Raw genomic sequence first — 18,097 nt, 5'->3', positions numbered from 1 at the left:
GTGGTTGTTTCTGGGAATTAAATTACAGATGAGGTTCCTTTTCCTTGATATTTTTTTATTTTCCAGTTTCTCTATACTACACACGTTACTTTGACAATGTGGGGTGTGCTGGTTTGAATCTGTTATGTACCCCATAAAAGACTATGTTCTTTTAATCAAATCTTGTGGGGACAGACCTATTGTGGGTGGGAAATTTTGATTAGATTATTTCCATGGACATGTGACCCCACCCATTCAAGGTGGGTCTTAATTAGTTTACTGGAGTCCTTAGGAGAGCTCAGAGAGCTCAGAGCCGACACAGACCCAGACACTTGGAGAAGCAGACAGAAAGACGTTTGGAGATGATAAACTAAGAGATGTTGCCCAGAGTTTGCCCCAGAGAAGCCGAGAGAGACATTTTGGAGAGAAGCGAAAATATGTAATCCAGAGTTTGCCCCCGGAAGAAGCAAGGAGGACCCACAGAAACTCAGAAAAGCTATGACAGAAGACCAGGAACACTTTCTAGAAAGCCATGGAAACCTGAACCTGGAGAGGACCAGCAGACTCTGGCCATGTGCCTTCCCATGTGACAGAGGAACCCCAGATGCCATCAGCCTTTCTTCAGAGAAGGTATCGTCCTGTTGATGCCTTAATTTGGACGTTTTCATGGCCTTAGAACTACAGATGTTTGAAGTAATAAACCCCCCATTGGAAAAGCCAATCCATTTCTGGTATATTGTATTTCGGCAGCTTTAGAAAACTGGAAAGCAGTGGGGAGGGGATGTGTTAATTTTCTTTTTAACCCACCACTATTGATAAAATGCTTTAAAAAATGTCCATACTTATACTGGATTCTTATTATTTACTAGACACATTCTAGAAAAATGACTAGCTCTGCCAAGGCTAGCATAAAATTGTTTGAGTCTGAGTTAGAGACTTTCCATCTATGTCATTCATACACTATCCTTTACCTGTACCTAGATTTATTTATGGATTTTTATGGATGAACATATACAATGGCAAAGGATCAAAATTTATAATCTTTACCTTGAAGAAAAGACTCAATAAAACATGCCTCTGTTTCACCACAGTTTCACATATTTAATAGAATAAGCTGAATTAGAGGCCCAATGTATTCCAACTGTGACAATTAAAAATAAGTATATTTCCCTTCTCTCTTTTCAGATGCTTAGCAAACTTTACCAATAGTCTTTTATCACTTTGGATTAATTTACAAATAGGGATTAATAACAATAGGAATGACAGACTAACATGCATTTTTTTTTACACATTTTAAACTGTAGAACAAGGTTGAGTTTCTTCTTTTTTCAGACATCAGGAGAAAGAAGTTTCTTTTCAAAGGAAAATTCATTCATCTTATCCTTAGAGTAAAGAAATATGTGAACAAGTAAGTCAGAGTTTTACTTTAGGAAATACTTTGATCCCAATCCCATTTTAATCAAAATTTGATTTGGTGTTCCCAACACTACTTCCTTTGGTAAAGCAGAATGGGAGAACCATGCCCACTTAATCCATGTTACTGAAGAAACCAATACTCAGTCTTCTAGACCTTCACTACTCAAAGGATAGTTTCTGGACAAGCCGTATCTGGTTAGAAATGCAGAACCACTCCAGATCTATTTACTATATCAGAATTTGAATTTTAATAATATACCCATGTGATTTAAGGTTGAGAAGCACTGGACTAGACAACTTTTTGTTTTTTTTACGTGGCACAGAATAAAAAGGAAGTGATGAGAGTAAATAAATGAAACTTGTTAGTAGATGAAAGCAGTGAAAGTAGATGCTCCACATCTATAGAATGAACTGTACGTATCTCATGTGATTGTTATAAAGATGAAATGAATCATTATATATGGAGAGTCTAGAATAATAGGTAATATATACGGTTTGGTATTATTACCCAAATTTGGCTTTTATTCACTCTTTCCTTTTCACCCCACGGTTACCTCCCAATTGTAGATCTATTTTAAGGACTCATGTACCCATTTGCATGCCACAAATGTTCCTGTAAGAGACAGTCTATGACGGTGAAGAATGAGTAATACACTGCTCCAAACTTGAGGAGCATCACACCAGGCCTAACCTGCTGGCTCTTGCCTAGAATAAGGTGGAGCTAAGGAAGCCGATTAAAGTAGCTGCCTATTTCTTCCTTAATTCCCTCATCTCCCTGTCCTTAACTCAGTGCAAGACTCCTCCTCACAGAGGCTGATGGCGCTAGAAAGTCTTACGTAAATAAAAAGTAAAGGAAAAAGTAATGAGCATAATTTGGGATAAACGGGTTAGCTGAACTGTGTGAGTTCCACAAGGACATAAATGTGGCTAAACTAAAAGTAACCTGAGAGAAGCAAGTCAAAGGAAGATCGAATGTTGATTGCAATCTTTAAATAAAGCATATACCAGTGCTGTGTAACCTGCACAGTAAGCTCAGGGGCTTCAACGGAAGTCAAGGTTGTGAGGCTCTTACTTCTCAGCCCTCCGTGCCTTGAATAGTACTTGGCTTGTGGCAGTAAACTGTTTCTGCTCAGCAGTCCTGGCTTCAAGCCTCCCACAGAGAGATTCCTTTTAATGCTCCAAATCCCTTCCAGGGCCACTGTCAATATTGTCAAAAGCAAGATGATGATTATTAGCTTATTCTCTTTTTAGCAATATTATTTTTAAAGTATTTTCCTGTGATTATTTCTACAATCATTTGGGTAGAGATTTATTTGGTCTGATTCATGAAACCACTGTAGGTCTTTATTATTTGTTCAATCTTTTATTCCAGTTCATTCATTCAATAATGCCCTGTGCACACAGGAGATCTCTACAGTGCTAGTAGATAATTTAACATGCCCCTAAATGAATAGAGATGAAAATTTCTATTATATAGAAACATACATAATTAAACACTGAAGGATCAGGAATAAATAATAGATAACACATAGACCATTAGACAGTATATATTTTTTTCTATTCAGGAAAGGGAACTAGTATCAAGCAAGACCCAAGTGTTTGTGTGAGTCCCCTGAAACCCGACTGTGTGACTTGACTATTAATCTCTGGGAGTTAGTTATGGAAATCACAACATTCAATCTTTTATCACAGTTCATTCATTCAATCATTCTTTTTGCCTATATTAAGCCTCTACAGTGCTACTAGATAATTTAATTCACTCCTAAACCAATATAGTTGAAAATCAATTCAGAAATACACATAACAAAACACAGAAGGACCAGGAATGAATGACACAATACACAGATTCATTCCATCAACCTTATCTATTCAAATTTAATTCCTAGAAGTGTAATATTTCCAAAGATAATGGAACCAGATGTTACCACCTTAATTCATCCAATAGATCCAAGAATCTTCTAAAAGCCATGAACTAGATGCTGTTTAATTTCTCCTTGAAAGAAACAATAAGCTCACCAGATCCCACCTTTAAAACATTATAGCAAAGTATTTGGAATGTGAAGTCTGCACATTGGTATAAGGCAAATTATTGGTCTTATGTTCTAATACTATTTAGTAAGTATCAATTTGGTAATGATTTGCATTGAGCTATCCCCTGTATTCCAAAGTCACTTGCTGAGGTTTGAGAGTCAGTCAACAAGCATTTGGTGAACGTTCACTGTGTGGAAAACTGTGACTCAAGTAAGGTGGTGAATTCAGATTAGCGCTACAAGTTGTTTTTCCCCTTCCTGACACTGAGAGTTTCCTGTGGAATTTTCCCCACAGATCTGAGGCTACACACTGGGACCCTCACTGACATTTGATGCCTCTACAATATTCCATACCATGTAATGATCAGGAGCACAGTCTTTGGGTTCAGAAGATATCTGGGTTTCAGTCTCTGCTCCATCATCATTTGTATTTAACCCACTATGTCTCAGATTCCTTATCTATGAAATGGGGATAATAATATCTACCTCAAAGGTAAGATTTGGATGAAATGGGTATAAAGTGCTTTGCACTTAATAAATGGTAGCTACTATTTTTACAGGGATAATTATTTTCCTGTCCAAGCATGGGCTCAGATTCAACTTTTAGAGACACAGACATTGTGTAAACTCACAAAGCTGAATGTCAATACTTGCCTCTCCTTGTCCTCTCCTGAATAGAGTAGCTGAAGCTGTTAAGATTGCTTTCTTCTCCTTTCTTCAAAGACATTCAAGGAAGACTCCACAGTCTCCTTCTGTCAAGACGTTACAAAGTTTAAGCTGTTGCTTGTATCTAACCTAAATCTTTGCCTGCTATTCAAGCCACTTTTTCTTTTTCTATGCTTTCTAGAGACAGAAAAGGGCTGCTCCCCAGCCTCTGGGTTATATATTCCAAAATTTAAGAGTCCACAAATGTTTATTAAATACCCACTTGTACACAACACTCTGTAAGACACCCCTAAAGAAATAGATTTAAATTTGTTCCACACTGTGGGAAGTCTGGAATATGGAAAACAGTTTAAAACCCAGTGGCAGAACTATGTAAACAAACCACATCAAATCAGATAGAAGAATTGAAATAGTCTAATTTAGTCATGCTCTTTCTCATGCGATCACAGGAATAGCTGGAACTTTACAACCAAATAGGGAAGATATCTGAAATATAAATGCAGATGCTCAAAAATGCATAGGGAAAAAACCTCAAAGCAAAATACAGTTATGAGTAAATATTCACTATACTCAGGGCAGGAGGCTGCTGGAAAAATAATATGGCTTTGATCTATATGATGTTTGGGTGGATGGGCCAGTTTGAATATATTGTGTCCCCCAAATGCCATTATCTTTGATGTAATCTTGTGTGGGCAGACCTATCAGTGTTCATTAGATGGTAATTCTTTGAGTGTTTCTGTGGAGATGTGCCCCACCCAACTATGGGTGATGACTCTGATTGGATAATTTCCATGGAGGTGTTGCTCCGCCCATTCAGGGTGGGTCTAAGTTGATCAGTGGAGCCATATAAATGAGCTCACAAACACAAGGAACTTGGTGCAGCTGAGAGTGACATTTTGAAGAGGAGCCACAGCCAAGAGGGACATTTTGAAGAAAGCACAGGAACTGCAGATGAGAGACAGTTTGAAGATGGCCGTTGAAAGCAGACTCTTGCTCTGGAGAAGCTAAGAGAGGACAAATACCCCAAGTGCAACTGAGAGTGACATTTTTGAGGAACTGCAGCCTAGAGGGGAACGTCCTGGGAGAAAGCCATTTTGAAACCAGAACTTTGGAGCAGACGCCAGCCACATGCCTTCCCAGATAACAGAGGTTTTCCAGACACCATTGGCCACCCTCCAGTGAAGGTACCCAATTGCTGATGTGTTACCTTGGACACTTTATGGCCTTAAGACTGTAACTGTGTAATCAAATAAACCCCCTTTATAAAAGCCAATCCATTTCTGGTGTTTTGCATTTCAACAGCATTAGCAAACTAGAACAGTGGAGAAGGTAGAGAAGGATCTATATTCAACTAGAGAGAAAGAGATCTGGGAAGGAACATGGATGCCCTATGAGACAGCTGCTGCTTTTAAGAGAAATCTATCTCCCTTAGCTGTGGGCATGTGCATCCAGCTAGAGTTAGGAAGACATAGAGGGGAGCAAAGACAGAGAGACCTCAGTTTTGGTACACTTAACCGGAACAGGAAAAGTGCAGCAGGCACAAAGAGGAGCTAAGAGAAAGGAATAAAATCCTTTCCCATGCTTCAGAATCTTCTAGAGGTTCTTCCTTCCTCTTTTCATCTCTTCTTATCTCCCCAACATTCCACTCGGAGACCTTTTTTATGTATGTGGTTATCCTGAGTTTTTAAGTTACTGACCTATGCCTTTATGCCAAAAATCTAGCCAGTGGGACCTGGCCTGGTCTTAACAGGAAAAGTAGGTTTACCTGTTAAAAATATTTTTATTCACTTCCATTGTCTCAGCTGAACTATGCAAAATGACCACTAGAGCCTGAAAAGCCAGTTTAGGGTCATATGTCTATACTTGCTTTGTGTAAACATGGGTGGAGATTTGACCAGAGAAAGAAAAATAAGTAATTTTAATTTATGCTCAGTGACTTCTAGTCTCTGTAATTATCTTGACATGTCCTTGGCATCTAGTAGGTAAACAAAGCATTTTCGTTGAATGAATGGTTAACAAACATATCCACACTTGCTTAGTAACATTTTACATTCTCTAAATTTGTACTAAATGTAATAAAATAAATCAGCCTCAAAATTAGGTTTTCATGTTTTAAGACACACAGACACGGACAGATTTAGCAGTACACTTCTGAAATTCACTGGAAAAGGAACTGTTGTGTAAGAGAAAGCCAGTAAGCTTCATTAACCAAATCTTTCAGGACTAATGCTCTGCAGGATTTAGCCAGAAAAATACAAAAGCCCTTGCCATTTGGAAACATTAAATTAAGACATTAATTTAATTCTGAAAAGTCCTCTATAGAAATTCTGAAAAATGTCAAATTTGTTCACAAATAAATAGCGAAATAATTGCACAAGTTCCATTTTGAATGTCTTACAAGCCTACTTTTTTTAAAAAAGTTGTAAGGAAGAGAAAACCTTCAGGGAATTGCTAAGAATATATAATGATGAGATTAGCTAAATTCTTCGTTATCCAGAAAGTTCCATAAGTTGTCCCAAATTCCATTTTCATCCTATCAGAAGATCTGATCAGAAAATTGCATTTCTTTTTTGAGAGGATGGTGAAAATCTTTTCCTGTAGATTCATGACCCTGTTCTTATCTGACTGGAATGCATAAAGCCTCTGAAACCTGTTTTGCCTCAAGTTTGACCCTAAACTGAGGTTGAAACTGGTGAAGATGAGACTTTTTTTTATTGAAGAGAATACCATGTTACCAACACAATATCAAACATTTTTCCTTACGTAAAGCATCCTCTTATGTTTTAAAGAGAGATGGTATAACCCAATGGTTAAGCACAAACGACTTTAGTTTCTGACTTTAGCTGCACTCAACTATGAGCTCTTACACTTGCTAGCTGTGTGACATTGGGCAAGTCACTGTAAATCTCTGAGCCTCAGTTTCCAAATCTCCAAAATGTGAATAATAAGAGCACAAATCTCCTAGGGTTGTTGCAAGGATTAAAAGAGATAACTTGTAAAAATCATCATGCACAGAAGGCACTCCTTAAATGATAGCCTTATTATTGTCATCACCGTCATCATATTATTGAGAGACGCACTGTGCCCAAACCTTATCTCTCACCCCCAGCAACCAATGCTTTTCACTGAGCCCACATAGCTCAGCATTAGGAGCCTGAAGGAATCAAAAGTCTGGAGAAGGAAGGGCTTAGAGGCCTGGTAGGCCATTTTTCCTCTTGCTACTCTTGCCGTTCCCTAGACCAAGTATGGAGGACATAGCAACAGCCACCTGGGACACCCTGGCCATTCTGTTGTCTTCACAGCCTTTGACCAAGACCAGGTGGGAGAGTCATTGAGGTGAGGGCCCCAAACTGAGCAGCTCTCTCTCATCAGTCTGCTATGAGAGTCTGCTACCCACACAACATTCCAAAAGAAATTGAAGGCTCCCTCTGTTAAATTTCCATAAAACCTAACTTCTGGAATCATTTTCATCCTGGTGGCTCTTTTAATCATTTTCATTCAACCAAAGGAAAAGAAAAGAAGCACAGAAAGAATTTAACTCCTCTGATTCTAGGCATTTCCATAATTGTCATGATTAGCTCTTACACAAATAAAACATGCTATAATTTAAACTGCTTAACTTCAGGACAAATCCCAATTTTATAGATTGCACAAGATCTTTGGGAAGTTCACCCCTACTTTGCTATGTAACCCAATATGGTTGTGCTTTATCTGTGGTTAAGGGGAAACATAGTCCGAACTTTTTTGAAATCTCACCTTCACCAATCAATCAGGTTATTGTGAGAGACACTGGGGTAGGGCTGACTCTTTAAAAAGTTCAAACACACTCAACCAATACATACATAGCTACACACGTATACTTGGATACATGCATATACCTTGGTGTCCCTAGAATTTAGATAGACTAAGTATGTCTAAGAAATAGTACACTAGTGTCATCTAAAGTCACAAATTCAAAAATGTATTTGCAATATACTGGGCCAGGCAAGTAGTATATGTAAAACAGGGCAGCTGTAAGGCATAATTGGCTCTTCCAGTCTTTTTCTTGTTTTCCACTTTTGATGGAGGTATAGATACCAGAAATACTTTTTTCCTATTTCTATCATGAGAAGAGAAATACTGCAGTGAATGTATGAACATAAATGTCTAAGAACTTGTCATATCCTTCACTTGGGTTGGGAACTTGGTGTGCATCGTGAACAACGGCATGGGCAGGTCAGTAGTGGACAGCATTATACATCTCTCACCACTGTTGCCAGGTGTGAATGTGGATTCAGTGTTGTCAGATCTTTATCACCCCCTCCAAGATAATCTAGAAATCCAGATTTGTCTGTATGGTTTAATGAAAAACTTGGCTGGTCTTTGTCCTCAGGTCCTGGGGAAGCAACCTTTGAATCTTTGGAATATCCTAGGATAGGAGTGTCTTGCTTTTTCATGGTGGGCCCAGGACCACACCTGAGGATTCATATCCTAAGGAGATGACAGGGAGGGGCTAGCTATACCTGCAATTTTAGGGTAGGGGCTGCCTCCACCAAAAAGACCAAATAGGTGACTAGGGGGTTGGGCCTTTGAGCCATGTCCTACCAGCCTACCTCTCCGACCTCTGGGAGGGGAGAGGGGCTGCAGATTGAGTTCAACCACATGGACATTGATTCTATCAATAAGCAAGTATACAAATAAACATATCATATCAGGTAAGGATAGAAAATAACAGAATGAAGCAAGTAGTATAAGGGATTAGAGGGTGAGGTGACTAGAGGGGCACTTGCTATTTTAACCTGGTGGTAAGGAAAGGTTTCCCTGAGGAGGTGACATTTGAACTGAAACCTTGAAGAGGGAGGAGGACATTTGGTAGTCTGGGTAAAACATAAAGGTCCTGAGTCAGAAATAGGTTTGGCATGCTCCAGAACATCAAGAAAGAAAGCTGTATGGCTAGAGTGGGGTGGAAAGCATTGGAGATGAAGTCAGAGAATTGAGCAGGCCTTACATGGTAAATGAAATTTTAGTCTAAGAATAATAAGCCATGGTAGATTTCTGAGCATGGCAATGATGTGCGACAATTTATATTTGTAAAAGATCCTTCTGGTTTCTTTTTAGACTGTAGGGGACAAGAATAGAAGGTGGAAGGCCTACAATAGAAGGCTATTCCTGAGCCTGCAAGAGATGATGGTGGGGTGAGTAAGTGTGAGACTGGGGAGATTTAGGAGGTATTTCAAATGTAGGTAGACTAGATATGGAGTTTGAGGATTTGACTTCTAGGTGTCAGACCTAACCAACTGAGTGAATTGTGGGGCCATGTCTTGAGATGGGAAGACTGATGAAGAGTGGGTTTTTAAAAGCTGAGGTACAGAATAAGAGTTCTGTTTGGGATATATGAGTTTGAGAGGTCTGTTAGACATCCAAGCGGAGAGGTCAAATAGGCTTTTGGAAGTTGAGAGGAAAGGTAGAGACTAGAGCAAGAAATGCTGGAGTCATTAGCACATAGATGATAACCCCTTAGGGCTAGATGTGGTCACCCAGGGAGTGAGTATAGACAGAAAAGGACCTGTGACTGAGTTCTCCAACTTTAAGAGGTTAGGAGGAGGGACAGTCAGCAAAGACCTAGAACTGGCCACAGAGGTGGAAGCAATGCCAGGAGAGTGTGGTGACCTGGAAGTCAAGCTTAGAAAATGTTTTCAGAGGGAAGGAGGAAACAGCTGTGTCAAATGTTATTGAGAGTTTGAGTATGAGGAAGTCCCCTTTGGCATTGAACTATAAGATGAAGGTCATTTGCAATCTGGAAAAGAACAGTTTCAGAGGAACTGGTGGAAACAAATACTAAATCCAATGGGTGAAGGAGCAAACAATAAATGAAGAAGTAGATATAATATGTCTAGAGTACTTGCTCTTAATATTTTAAAAATAGCTCCTGTAGGAGTCATACAAGCCCCTAAAAATGTATGTAGAACTCAGGGTGTATGTGACAGGGTCTGTTTTCCAAGAGAAGCCATAGTTTTCATCAGCTATTTAAAGGAGTTTGTCCCTGCAAATTGTTTAAAATCCTGAATTAGAAGTTTCAATGGCAGGCCCAGGGCTGCCAATGCTCTGAGACTCGAGTATGAATACCCTCTCCATGTGTTAGTTCTCTGTTCTGGCTACTGCTATAAAAAAGGGGAAAAAAGAAAAAGAGGCAGGTTTCTATTTCCCACAAGTAAAGCCCTTTAAAACCTAAACTTACAGAATCTATTCTCAACTTTGAAAGATTTTTCCAGGCTACAATGGCACTTCCATGCGACCTCTGGTGGGTATTATAGAACTGCAGACCACAGATTTCCATATTATATGCAGGAAGGATATTTGAAAAGGTTGCTTTAAAAAGGAATTTTTATAAACCTAATTTATTTCCTGTTTACTTAGGCAATCACACAATAAATGTATCAAATAAGGATAATTCAGCATACAATTAGTGTGCAGATTAACTTTGATGTAATCTTTGAAAACAATGAAGATATACCCAAAATCTAAGAGTTAATTTTTTTTTTTAACCAGCAGTGAAAAAGTTTAGTACACATAGGCTGGGTTTGGCTGCAGCAATTGAGTAGGTCATTTTGCATCCACTCATAGAGTTGAATCTAGACTTTAAAATTTTCCTTCAAGACACTGTATGAACAAAATTGGCTATTTTGCTGGTCTCTTATTTTTAATGATGAGCAAATATGTAAATGCCCCAAATATGTTTCTGTGGCTGGTTTTGAAGTGAACATATCCATCACAGATTCTGAAATGATATGTCTGCTCCTTGGAATCCTTAGTGAATTCAGATCCCACCTGTAGGTTTGTTCAACTCTCTTCCACAGCAAATTCAGGTTCCCTGAGGACAGAGTGAGGTCCTACAGTTCTTTGATTTCATTCAGCAACTGCTGGCACCTAACAGAGTTGCGATAAAAACCTGGAATTTGAAGAGCATGAAATATGCACCTAGTAATTGCTGAGAAAACTGTGAAAATGAGAGGCTCCATGGGGGATCCTAGGGCTTCAAAGCATATCTTTTCTCAAATGAGCTATCAATGAGACTTAATGCCCCAGACCATAAAACTCACACACTATGTGTATGTGGGATAAAATCCTTGGATGATTTGACCTATTTATATGACTTAGATTCTTCTAGGTTAGTGGTTCATAGAGTCACATCCCTGGACCAGCAACATCACCATCACCTGGGAACTTAGTAAAAATGTAAATTCTTGGGCTCCACCCCAGACCTACTGAGCTGGACAACTCTGGGGATGGAGTCCAGCAATCTGTTTAAAACAGTCTTCCAGGTAATTCTGATACAATTGAAAATCTATGAACCACTGTTTTTTTGTCATACCTATATTGCACTTGTAAAAATTTGGTTTGTCATTAAATAGACATTACCCTACAAAAAAAGTGGGAAAGCATTGTAGATATTACTATCTAGCTCATTTTTTTCCTAAATATAAAGGTTTATTTGTACATATGCAAAATAATTATAAAATGTATCAAGAATTTCCCAAGATCCTCTTTTTCTTTTGATAATCATAGTTTGGAAATGAAAATAATCACCCTGCCATCAAACAGTCAATTCCATTTTCATTTCACAAATATACTTCATTGGTTACTGAAATTACCTGCAGGTGGATTTTTAATGTGGCATTCATCTCTCTTAATATAAAGTTCTTCTTCCAGTACTTCCTTAATTCTCTTATGTGGCTCACAATATAAAAATTTCTTCCCTATAAAAATAATAACAAAATTGGTAACATCATAAGTTATGCCCAGCTTTCTTTTACTTATCATACATTCTGTCCAACCTTGTAGCCATTATACATACATGAATAAGTATTGCCCATACAATCATTCCATACAAAGACATATTCCATACAAATAGCAGACAATTCACCCTGAAGGCTCTACCTTGGAAAGATCTATTCCACTGTAACTCGGGTTTTGAGGGGATTTCACATTTTCATGGAATTCCTGAACTGTTGTGGTAAGTTTCGGGTACCTCTTTTAGGTATTTATGAAGAAATATATTCAGTTTTCTTCATGAGCTTCAAGATAACTTTTATTCATTTATTTAGCAAATTCTTATTAAAGGCCTACTCTGTGCCAGGCATCTGGCTAGGGGCAAGGGACATAGCAATGAATGAGACAGACATGTGCTTGGAACTTATGACAGAGACACGTAACATAAAACAGCCTCTACATTTTTTAATCATCATTTTTAAAAGATGAAGCCTGAATTGCAGTAGTGAACCATTTATGAATATATGACTTTTTCCCAGCCTCTAAACTTGGCCCTATAGGACATTACTGTTACAGTCAAGGACTGGATTATTTGTTCTAAATACGTTAGTTTACTTTTCTCTGCTTATCCCAGAGGACAGAAACCCAGGGAAACAAAAATGCTCTAGAGGTGCCATCTTACGCTGTTTCTCCAGTCCCTGTCAGCCTCTCTCCCTCACTCTCTGAGCTCCGGCTACCCTGCAGCTCATTGGCACCTGGAAGCATTTGTACATGCTGATTCCTCCACCTGAACTGTTTTTCTCTGAATGTTTTGCCTGGATACTTCTACTCAAATTTTAGGTCCTGGTTTAAATGTCAATTCTTTAGGAAAATATTCTCTGACTCCTCAATCTAGACATGTTTGAGGTTATTTTTTCTCACAGTATCCTCCTCTTTTCTTTCATTCCATTTACTGCAATTTGTATACAAACTCATTTACATACAATTATTTGTATAGCTATTACTTTAACATCTGTCTTCTCTACTAGACCATAAAAAGAGCAGGGATGTTGTCCACACAGTTCATCCCAGTCTTACAACAGAGCTTGGCACAATAGTAGATGGTCAACCAATCTGTGTTCAGGTGGAACTAAGCACTGTTAAATCAGATACAGCTCTAAAAGTAAAGATGATTCTGCTTCCAGCAGTGGCCCTGAGTCATTCCTGGTCACAAAGACCCAAACTCACTCCCAGACATAGGCAAGGTAGACTTACTTTCTGGGTCTCCTTTTTTCCCAAAGGTTGGGAGACATGTGAATGAGAGATAGGGACAGCATTACTCAAGTCCAACTTAATTTAACACTTTCTTGTTAAATCATGGGCTTCAGGCTAAGAAAGAAGCAAAGCCTATAAAAAGTCAGCAGAAAGGAAGAGATCACTTGCTTTCATTTCCAGTCTTCTGACGAAGTTCAGCCCTGGTGCTAAAGAGAATTTACAGAGGAAATCACTAAAGATTACTATGTTTGAGGAACAGGAAAAAATAAGAGAGGAGTAAGGAGCTACTGTAGACAGACAGCTACTGTAGCCAATGTCCCCTGCTTGAAAGAAAAGGAAAGAAAGGAAGGAAGGAAAAAAAAAAGGAAAGAAAAGAAAAGAAATAAGAAAGGAAAATTCTTGCAAATTGTAACATAGCAGATTGATACTGATTTTCAACATTCTGAGTGGATTTTTGAGCAGAAGGCTTGTGAGCACAGGCAATGAGGAACTGATTGCTAAAAAGGGCTGCTAAGAAGATACGGCTCCTGGGGATGAATCTGGACCCGGCATCCTGGGATTGAGAACATCTTCTTGACCAAAAGGGGGATGCAAAATGAGACAAAATAGTTTCAGTGGCTGAGAGATTTCAAATGGAGTCGAGAGGTCACTCTGGTGGACATTCTTATGCACTATAAAGATAACACCTCTTAGGTTTTAATGTATTGGAATAGCTAGAAGTAAATACTTGAAACTACCAAACTCCAACCCAGTAGTCTGGACTCCTGAAGACGATTGTATAACAAGGTAGATTACAAGGGGTGACAGTGTGATTGTGAAAACCTTGTGGATCACACTCCCTTTATCTAGTGTATGGATGGATGAGTAGAAAAATGGGGACAAAAACTAAATGAAAAATAGGGTGGTATGAGGGGGGGTGATTTGGGTGTTCTTTTTCACTTTTATTTTTTATTCTTTTCTGATTCTGATGTGAGGAAAATGTTCAGAAATAGATTGTGGTGATGAATGCATAATTATATGATGGTACTGTGAACAGTTGATTGTACACCATGGATGATTGTATGGTATGTGAATATATCTCAATAAAACTGAATTTAATTAAAAAAATTATTTCCAAATAAAAAGCTTTAAAATTAAAAAAAGGGGGGGGGGGGCTGCTAAGAACAGGCTAAACTGCTTCCTTCTGTTGAGAGCTGAAAACAGTAGGTACAATTTATTGAATGTTACCATGCCCTAGCCATCTTACATATATTATCTCTCTCACACTAACCTTATGCGCAGGTATAATTTAGTCTTATTTTATAGACTAGAGAGTAATTTACTGAAATCATAAACTAGTCATAAAAAAATAATTATCTCAAGCCTCTTGGGTTAGGAGCCTACTAGAATAGGGAAATGTAATCACAATGTATCTGCATTCTACAAAATCCTTTGAAAAAGTGGATGTGTAGGAGGCTGAATGACCATGCCAAAGATGCTGATCAACCGTTGGAGGCTAAGTAAAATAAAACGGCTGCCTGCATTGGGTGTTACTGTGAGGGACCCCTTTCAAAGAAAGGATTTTCCAGAAGCCAAAAACAATTGCCCTGCAGAGGCTTTCTGAGAAAATGGAACAGTGGAAGTCACCCTACAGAACTGCACATAGGCAACACCTGGTGATAAACTAATTTGGGTTCAGGAAAGATAGCTTATCAATTGGACACACCATACTAACCTGTGGAGGCACGGAAGGTTTCCTGGCTTGGCAAGTTAGTCAAGGAGGCCACCTCCTAAAAGGTTAGGAGAAGGCCACGGCATGTGTGCCTGAAGGCAGGCAACTAAGATAAGGAATGACGCTGGGTTGCCTCCATGCCTCTGCTTCCCACCCTGCCTAGAAGAGATTGTACTCAAGGTTATTATGACCCTAAAGTTTGTTCCCCAAAGCTGTAAACATGTGAGTCTTGTGATTTAAAAAAAAACGCAGTTCCCTTGTGAAACGGGAAAACAATCACGTAGTCCAAAGAATGCTTATGCTATATAACCTTGTACTAAAAAGCAAATAAAGAACTTCTTGCAAGAACAGAGAGATGGAGTCGGCTCCCTTCTTTTACACTAACCAATGTATATCTGCTCCCCACTGTATAAGAACCAACCCCACCCCATGTAAAACAGAAACTTAACATCAGCAAATCAGAACATTTCCTCACTTGCTTCCACATTGGCCCTATATAAGTTTCCCCTTTCCACTCCCTCCTCAGAGCTCCCTTCTTACTGAATGGGATGATGCCCAATTTATGAATTGCTCAATAAAGCTGTGAGATCCTAAATTGAATGAAAAAATTTTCTTTTAACAAGGCCAAATGGGTTGAAAGCTTCTGGAGATTCTACTTAGTCCTATGGGGATCACCATCTAAATTAATAATTTGAATAAAGGAATTGCATGGGAATGGTACACACTTGAGCAAATGGTTAACTTGCTGAATGACAATTAGAACTCAAAGGGCAGCTTCCATAGACTGGAATGAAATGGGAAATTCCACGGTATGGAATCAATGAGGATAAATGTAAAGACTTGTATTTAGTATCAGATAAATCAACAACATAAGTATAGGACAGAAAGGCCCTGAATCAAATCTTTTCATTTGGGGGAGGGGGAAAGAGAAACTAAGGATGTCATAGACTGCATTTGTTGTAAGTGTTAACAATATAATGTATCTTCCAAAACAGCTAATGTTATTTTGGACCCATTTAATAGAAGTATAATGTTCAGATCGAGACAGATTATAGTTCTACCACACTATACTAATTAGTTCACACCAAGAATACTGGGTTCAACGTTAATAAACAGAAGAATGCAGGAGGTCAGCCAGCCTGGTGAAAATGCTCTAAATCATTTAAAGGTAAGACTAAATGTATGAGAGATATGATGGGTGCTCAAGTAGCTGCTTTTATATAATTCAAGGATGTTTATATGGGATAAGACCACACTTCATATGTGTATATTTGAGAGTAGATCTGTGATTAGGGAATAGTAACTTTAGGGAGGCGGAAGACCTTTCCAAAAATTAGGGACATCTGAAAATTGAATGGGTACTCTGTGTGGGTGTCAGCAGCCTGTCTCTCTTAGGCTAAGCCCCTCAAAGAAGGTTCTATGGGAGGCTGAGACAAGAGCTCTTTGCATACCCCCCACCCCAACTCTGTCAGCTACCGGAAGTTTGGACACCTGCCTTAATTCATCACTCATTTCCCTACCCCTTTCTCAGTACCTGGCACATAGGAAGACTCAATATTTGTTGATGAGTGAAATGATTAGTTCTACTTTTTATTCCTGGAACCACAGAAATAAAAGAAATTTAAAACATGAGCATCTTTGGTGAGAAAGTTCTTAGAATTTTAAATCTGAGTTATTTAAATATTCTGGATTTAGTTGCTTTCAGGAAGGCCTCTGTATGCTGAAGATAATAATAAGAAAAGGAAAGAATTATGAAAACCAGTTATATTCTGAGGGAAGAAGCCATTTTCACTCAGAGCAGAGGTTTGGTGCTCTCTGATGAGGGAGGTCTGGGAGGAGGAGGACATGTGACTGTCCCAAGCACAGTTGCTGAGGCACTTCAGACCAACCCTCACTCCTGGGGCTAACTAGCCCCATGGGAGCCACGAGAACCCCAGGCTGCTCTCTAGGGAGGCAATCTAGAGGCGCTGCAGGAAAGCTGGAAACCACTGGCATTCCTCATTGGCCTATTATTTTTCACCATCATTCCTCAGCACCTACTGAAGACCCGTGGGGCACAAGGGGCTGTGAAATATCTGTAAATTCATGAACCAATACAGCTGCAAGATGGTGTGGATTCAAGTTACATGCATGTCGGCTGTGGCGGTGGACCGGAACTGCCTTTGCTTATTTAGATGTTGTTTTTGTGTTTTGCAGGACAGAGAGGAAATAGTACTGTGTTAAAATATGGCCCATTATTGTAAGGTTCTAAAAGGTCAGTGAAAAATTTATAGACTGGGAGTTGAAATATTTCTCCAGGACTGACTGAGTGACCATGAAAAAGTCACTTCCTTTCCTCTGGTCTGGACCTCAGTTTCCTGATCTCTAAAACGAAGGAATTGGCAAAATGATATGCATGTTTCCAGGTGAGTGTGAGTGTGTACATACATATATACATCCATACACACATACATAAATGTGTGTATATATATATATATATATATATATATATATATCATGAACATAAATGCATATATATGTATACATAAATACACATATATGTATACATATATATTTAAATGTACATATAATTGTTTTAAAATCCCTTCCAGAACAATTAAGTTGGAGGTGACCGCCCAGACCCTAAGCTCTAAAGGTAGCCTTTTCAGGTGGGCTTGGAAAAATGGGTCAAATGCTTTCTACCACAACGCCCTCACCTCTGCTTTTGCCGAAACAGCAACCCAGTCCCCACCCCCCAAAACCTTCGTGTCTTTAGCCAGCCCCACTCTGGCTTCCCCCAGTTCCCCTTCACCGGGTCTCCACGCCACGGCCCCCTCCCAGCTCAACTCACACTGTTTGCGGGGCTCCTGGGAGCCGCCGCTGCCGGACTCCCCGCGCGCCCCACACGCCGGCCCTGCGGGCTGCGGAGGCTGCTCCCCCTCGCGGCTGGGCTCGGACGTCGCCGCTGCGGCCACCGCCGCCTCCGCCCCCCTCATGCCTCAGGACGCCTTCGCCGCCGCCCGCCGCTGGCTGGCCTTTTCCGCTCCGCCGCGCGCGGCCAGGGAACTCGAGGCGTGTCCGGTTGTCATAGTGACTGCGGATCCTCGCTGCCGCCAGCCGCCCTCCGCGGGCTTCTCTGCGGCCCCAGTGGCCCGCGCGCCGCGGAAGGGGCTGAAGTTAGGAAGCAGCGATGAGTTACTGATCAAAGCAAAGGGCTTTCCATTAATCCCTTGTTTGTTTCTCATACCAGCTTCTCACAAGAGGCTTTATTGCTCCCAGGTAGGGAAACTGAGATTCAGAAAAGCTTAGAAAA

At 39.7% G+C, this 18,097-nt stretch overlaps 1 protein-coding gene across 1 annotated transcript; it reads right to left on the bottom strand.

The window, feature by feature from the left end:
* Positions 1–370: 370 nt before the first annotated feature.
* Positions 371–17,780, bottom strand: C6H11orf97 (chromosome 6 C11orf97 homolog). The gene is made up of 4 exons (XM_037839779.1): positions 17,636–17,780; positions 11,723–11,827; positions 2,468–2,593; positions 371–1,361 (listed from the first exon to the last, which is right to left on the bottom strand). The coding sequence occupies exons 1-4, from the start codon at positions 17,778–17,780 to the stop codon at positions 1,357–1,359; spliced, it is 381 nt and encodes a 126-aa protein (XP_037695707.1). The 3' UTR covers positions 371–1,356.
* Between the last annotated feature and the right edge of the window lie 317 nt (positions 17,781–18,097).

The sequence above is a fragment of the Choloepus didactylus genome, chromosome 6 (genome assembly GCF_015220235.1).
Source record: "Choloepus didactylus isolate mChoDid1 chromosome 6, mChoDid1.pri, whole genome shotgun sequence".
NCBI lineage: Eukaryota > Metazoa > Chordata > Mammalia > Pilosa > Megalonychidae > Choloepus > Choloepus didactylus.
Note: the sequence above shows the minus strand (reverse complement) of the source record. Positions and strands in the feature narration are given on the sequence as shown.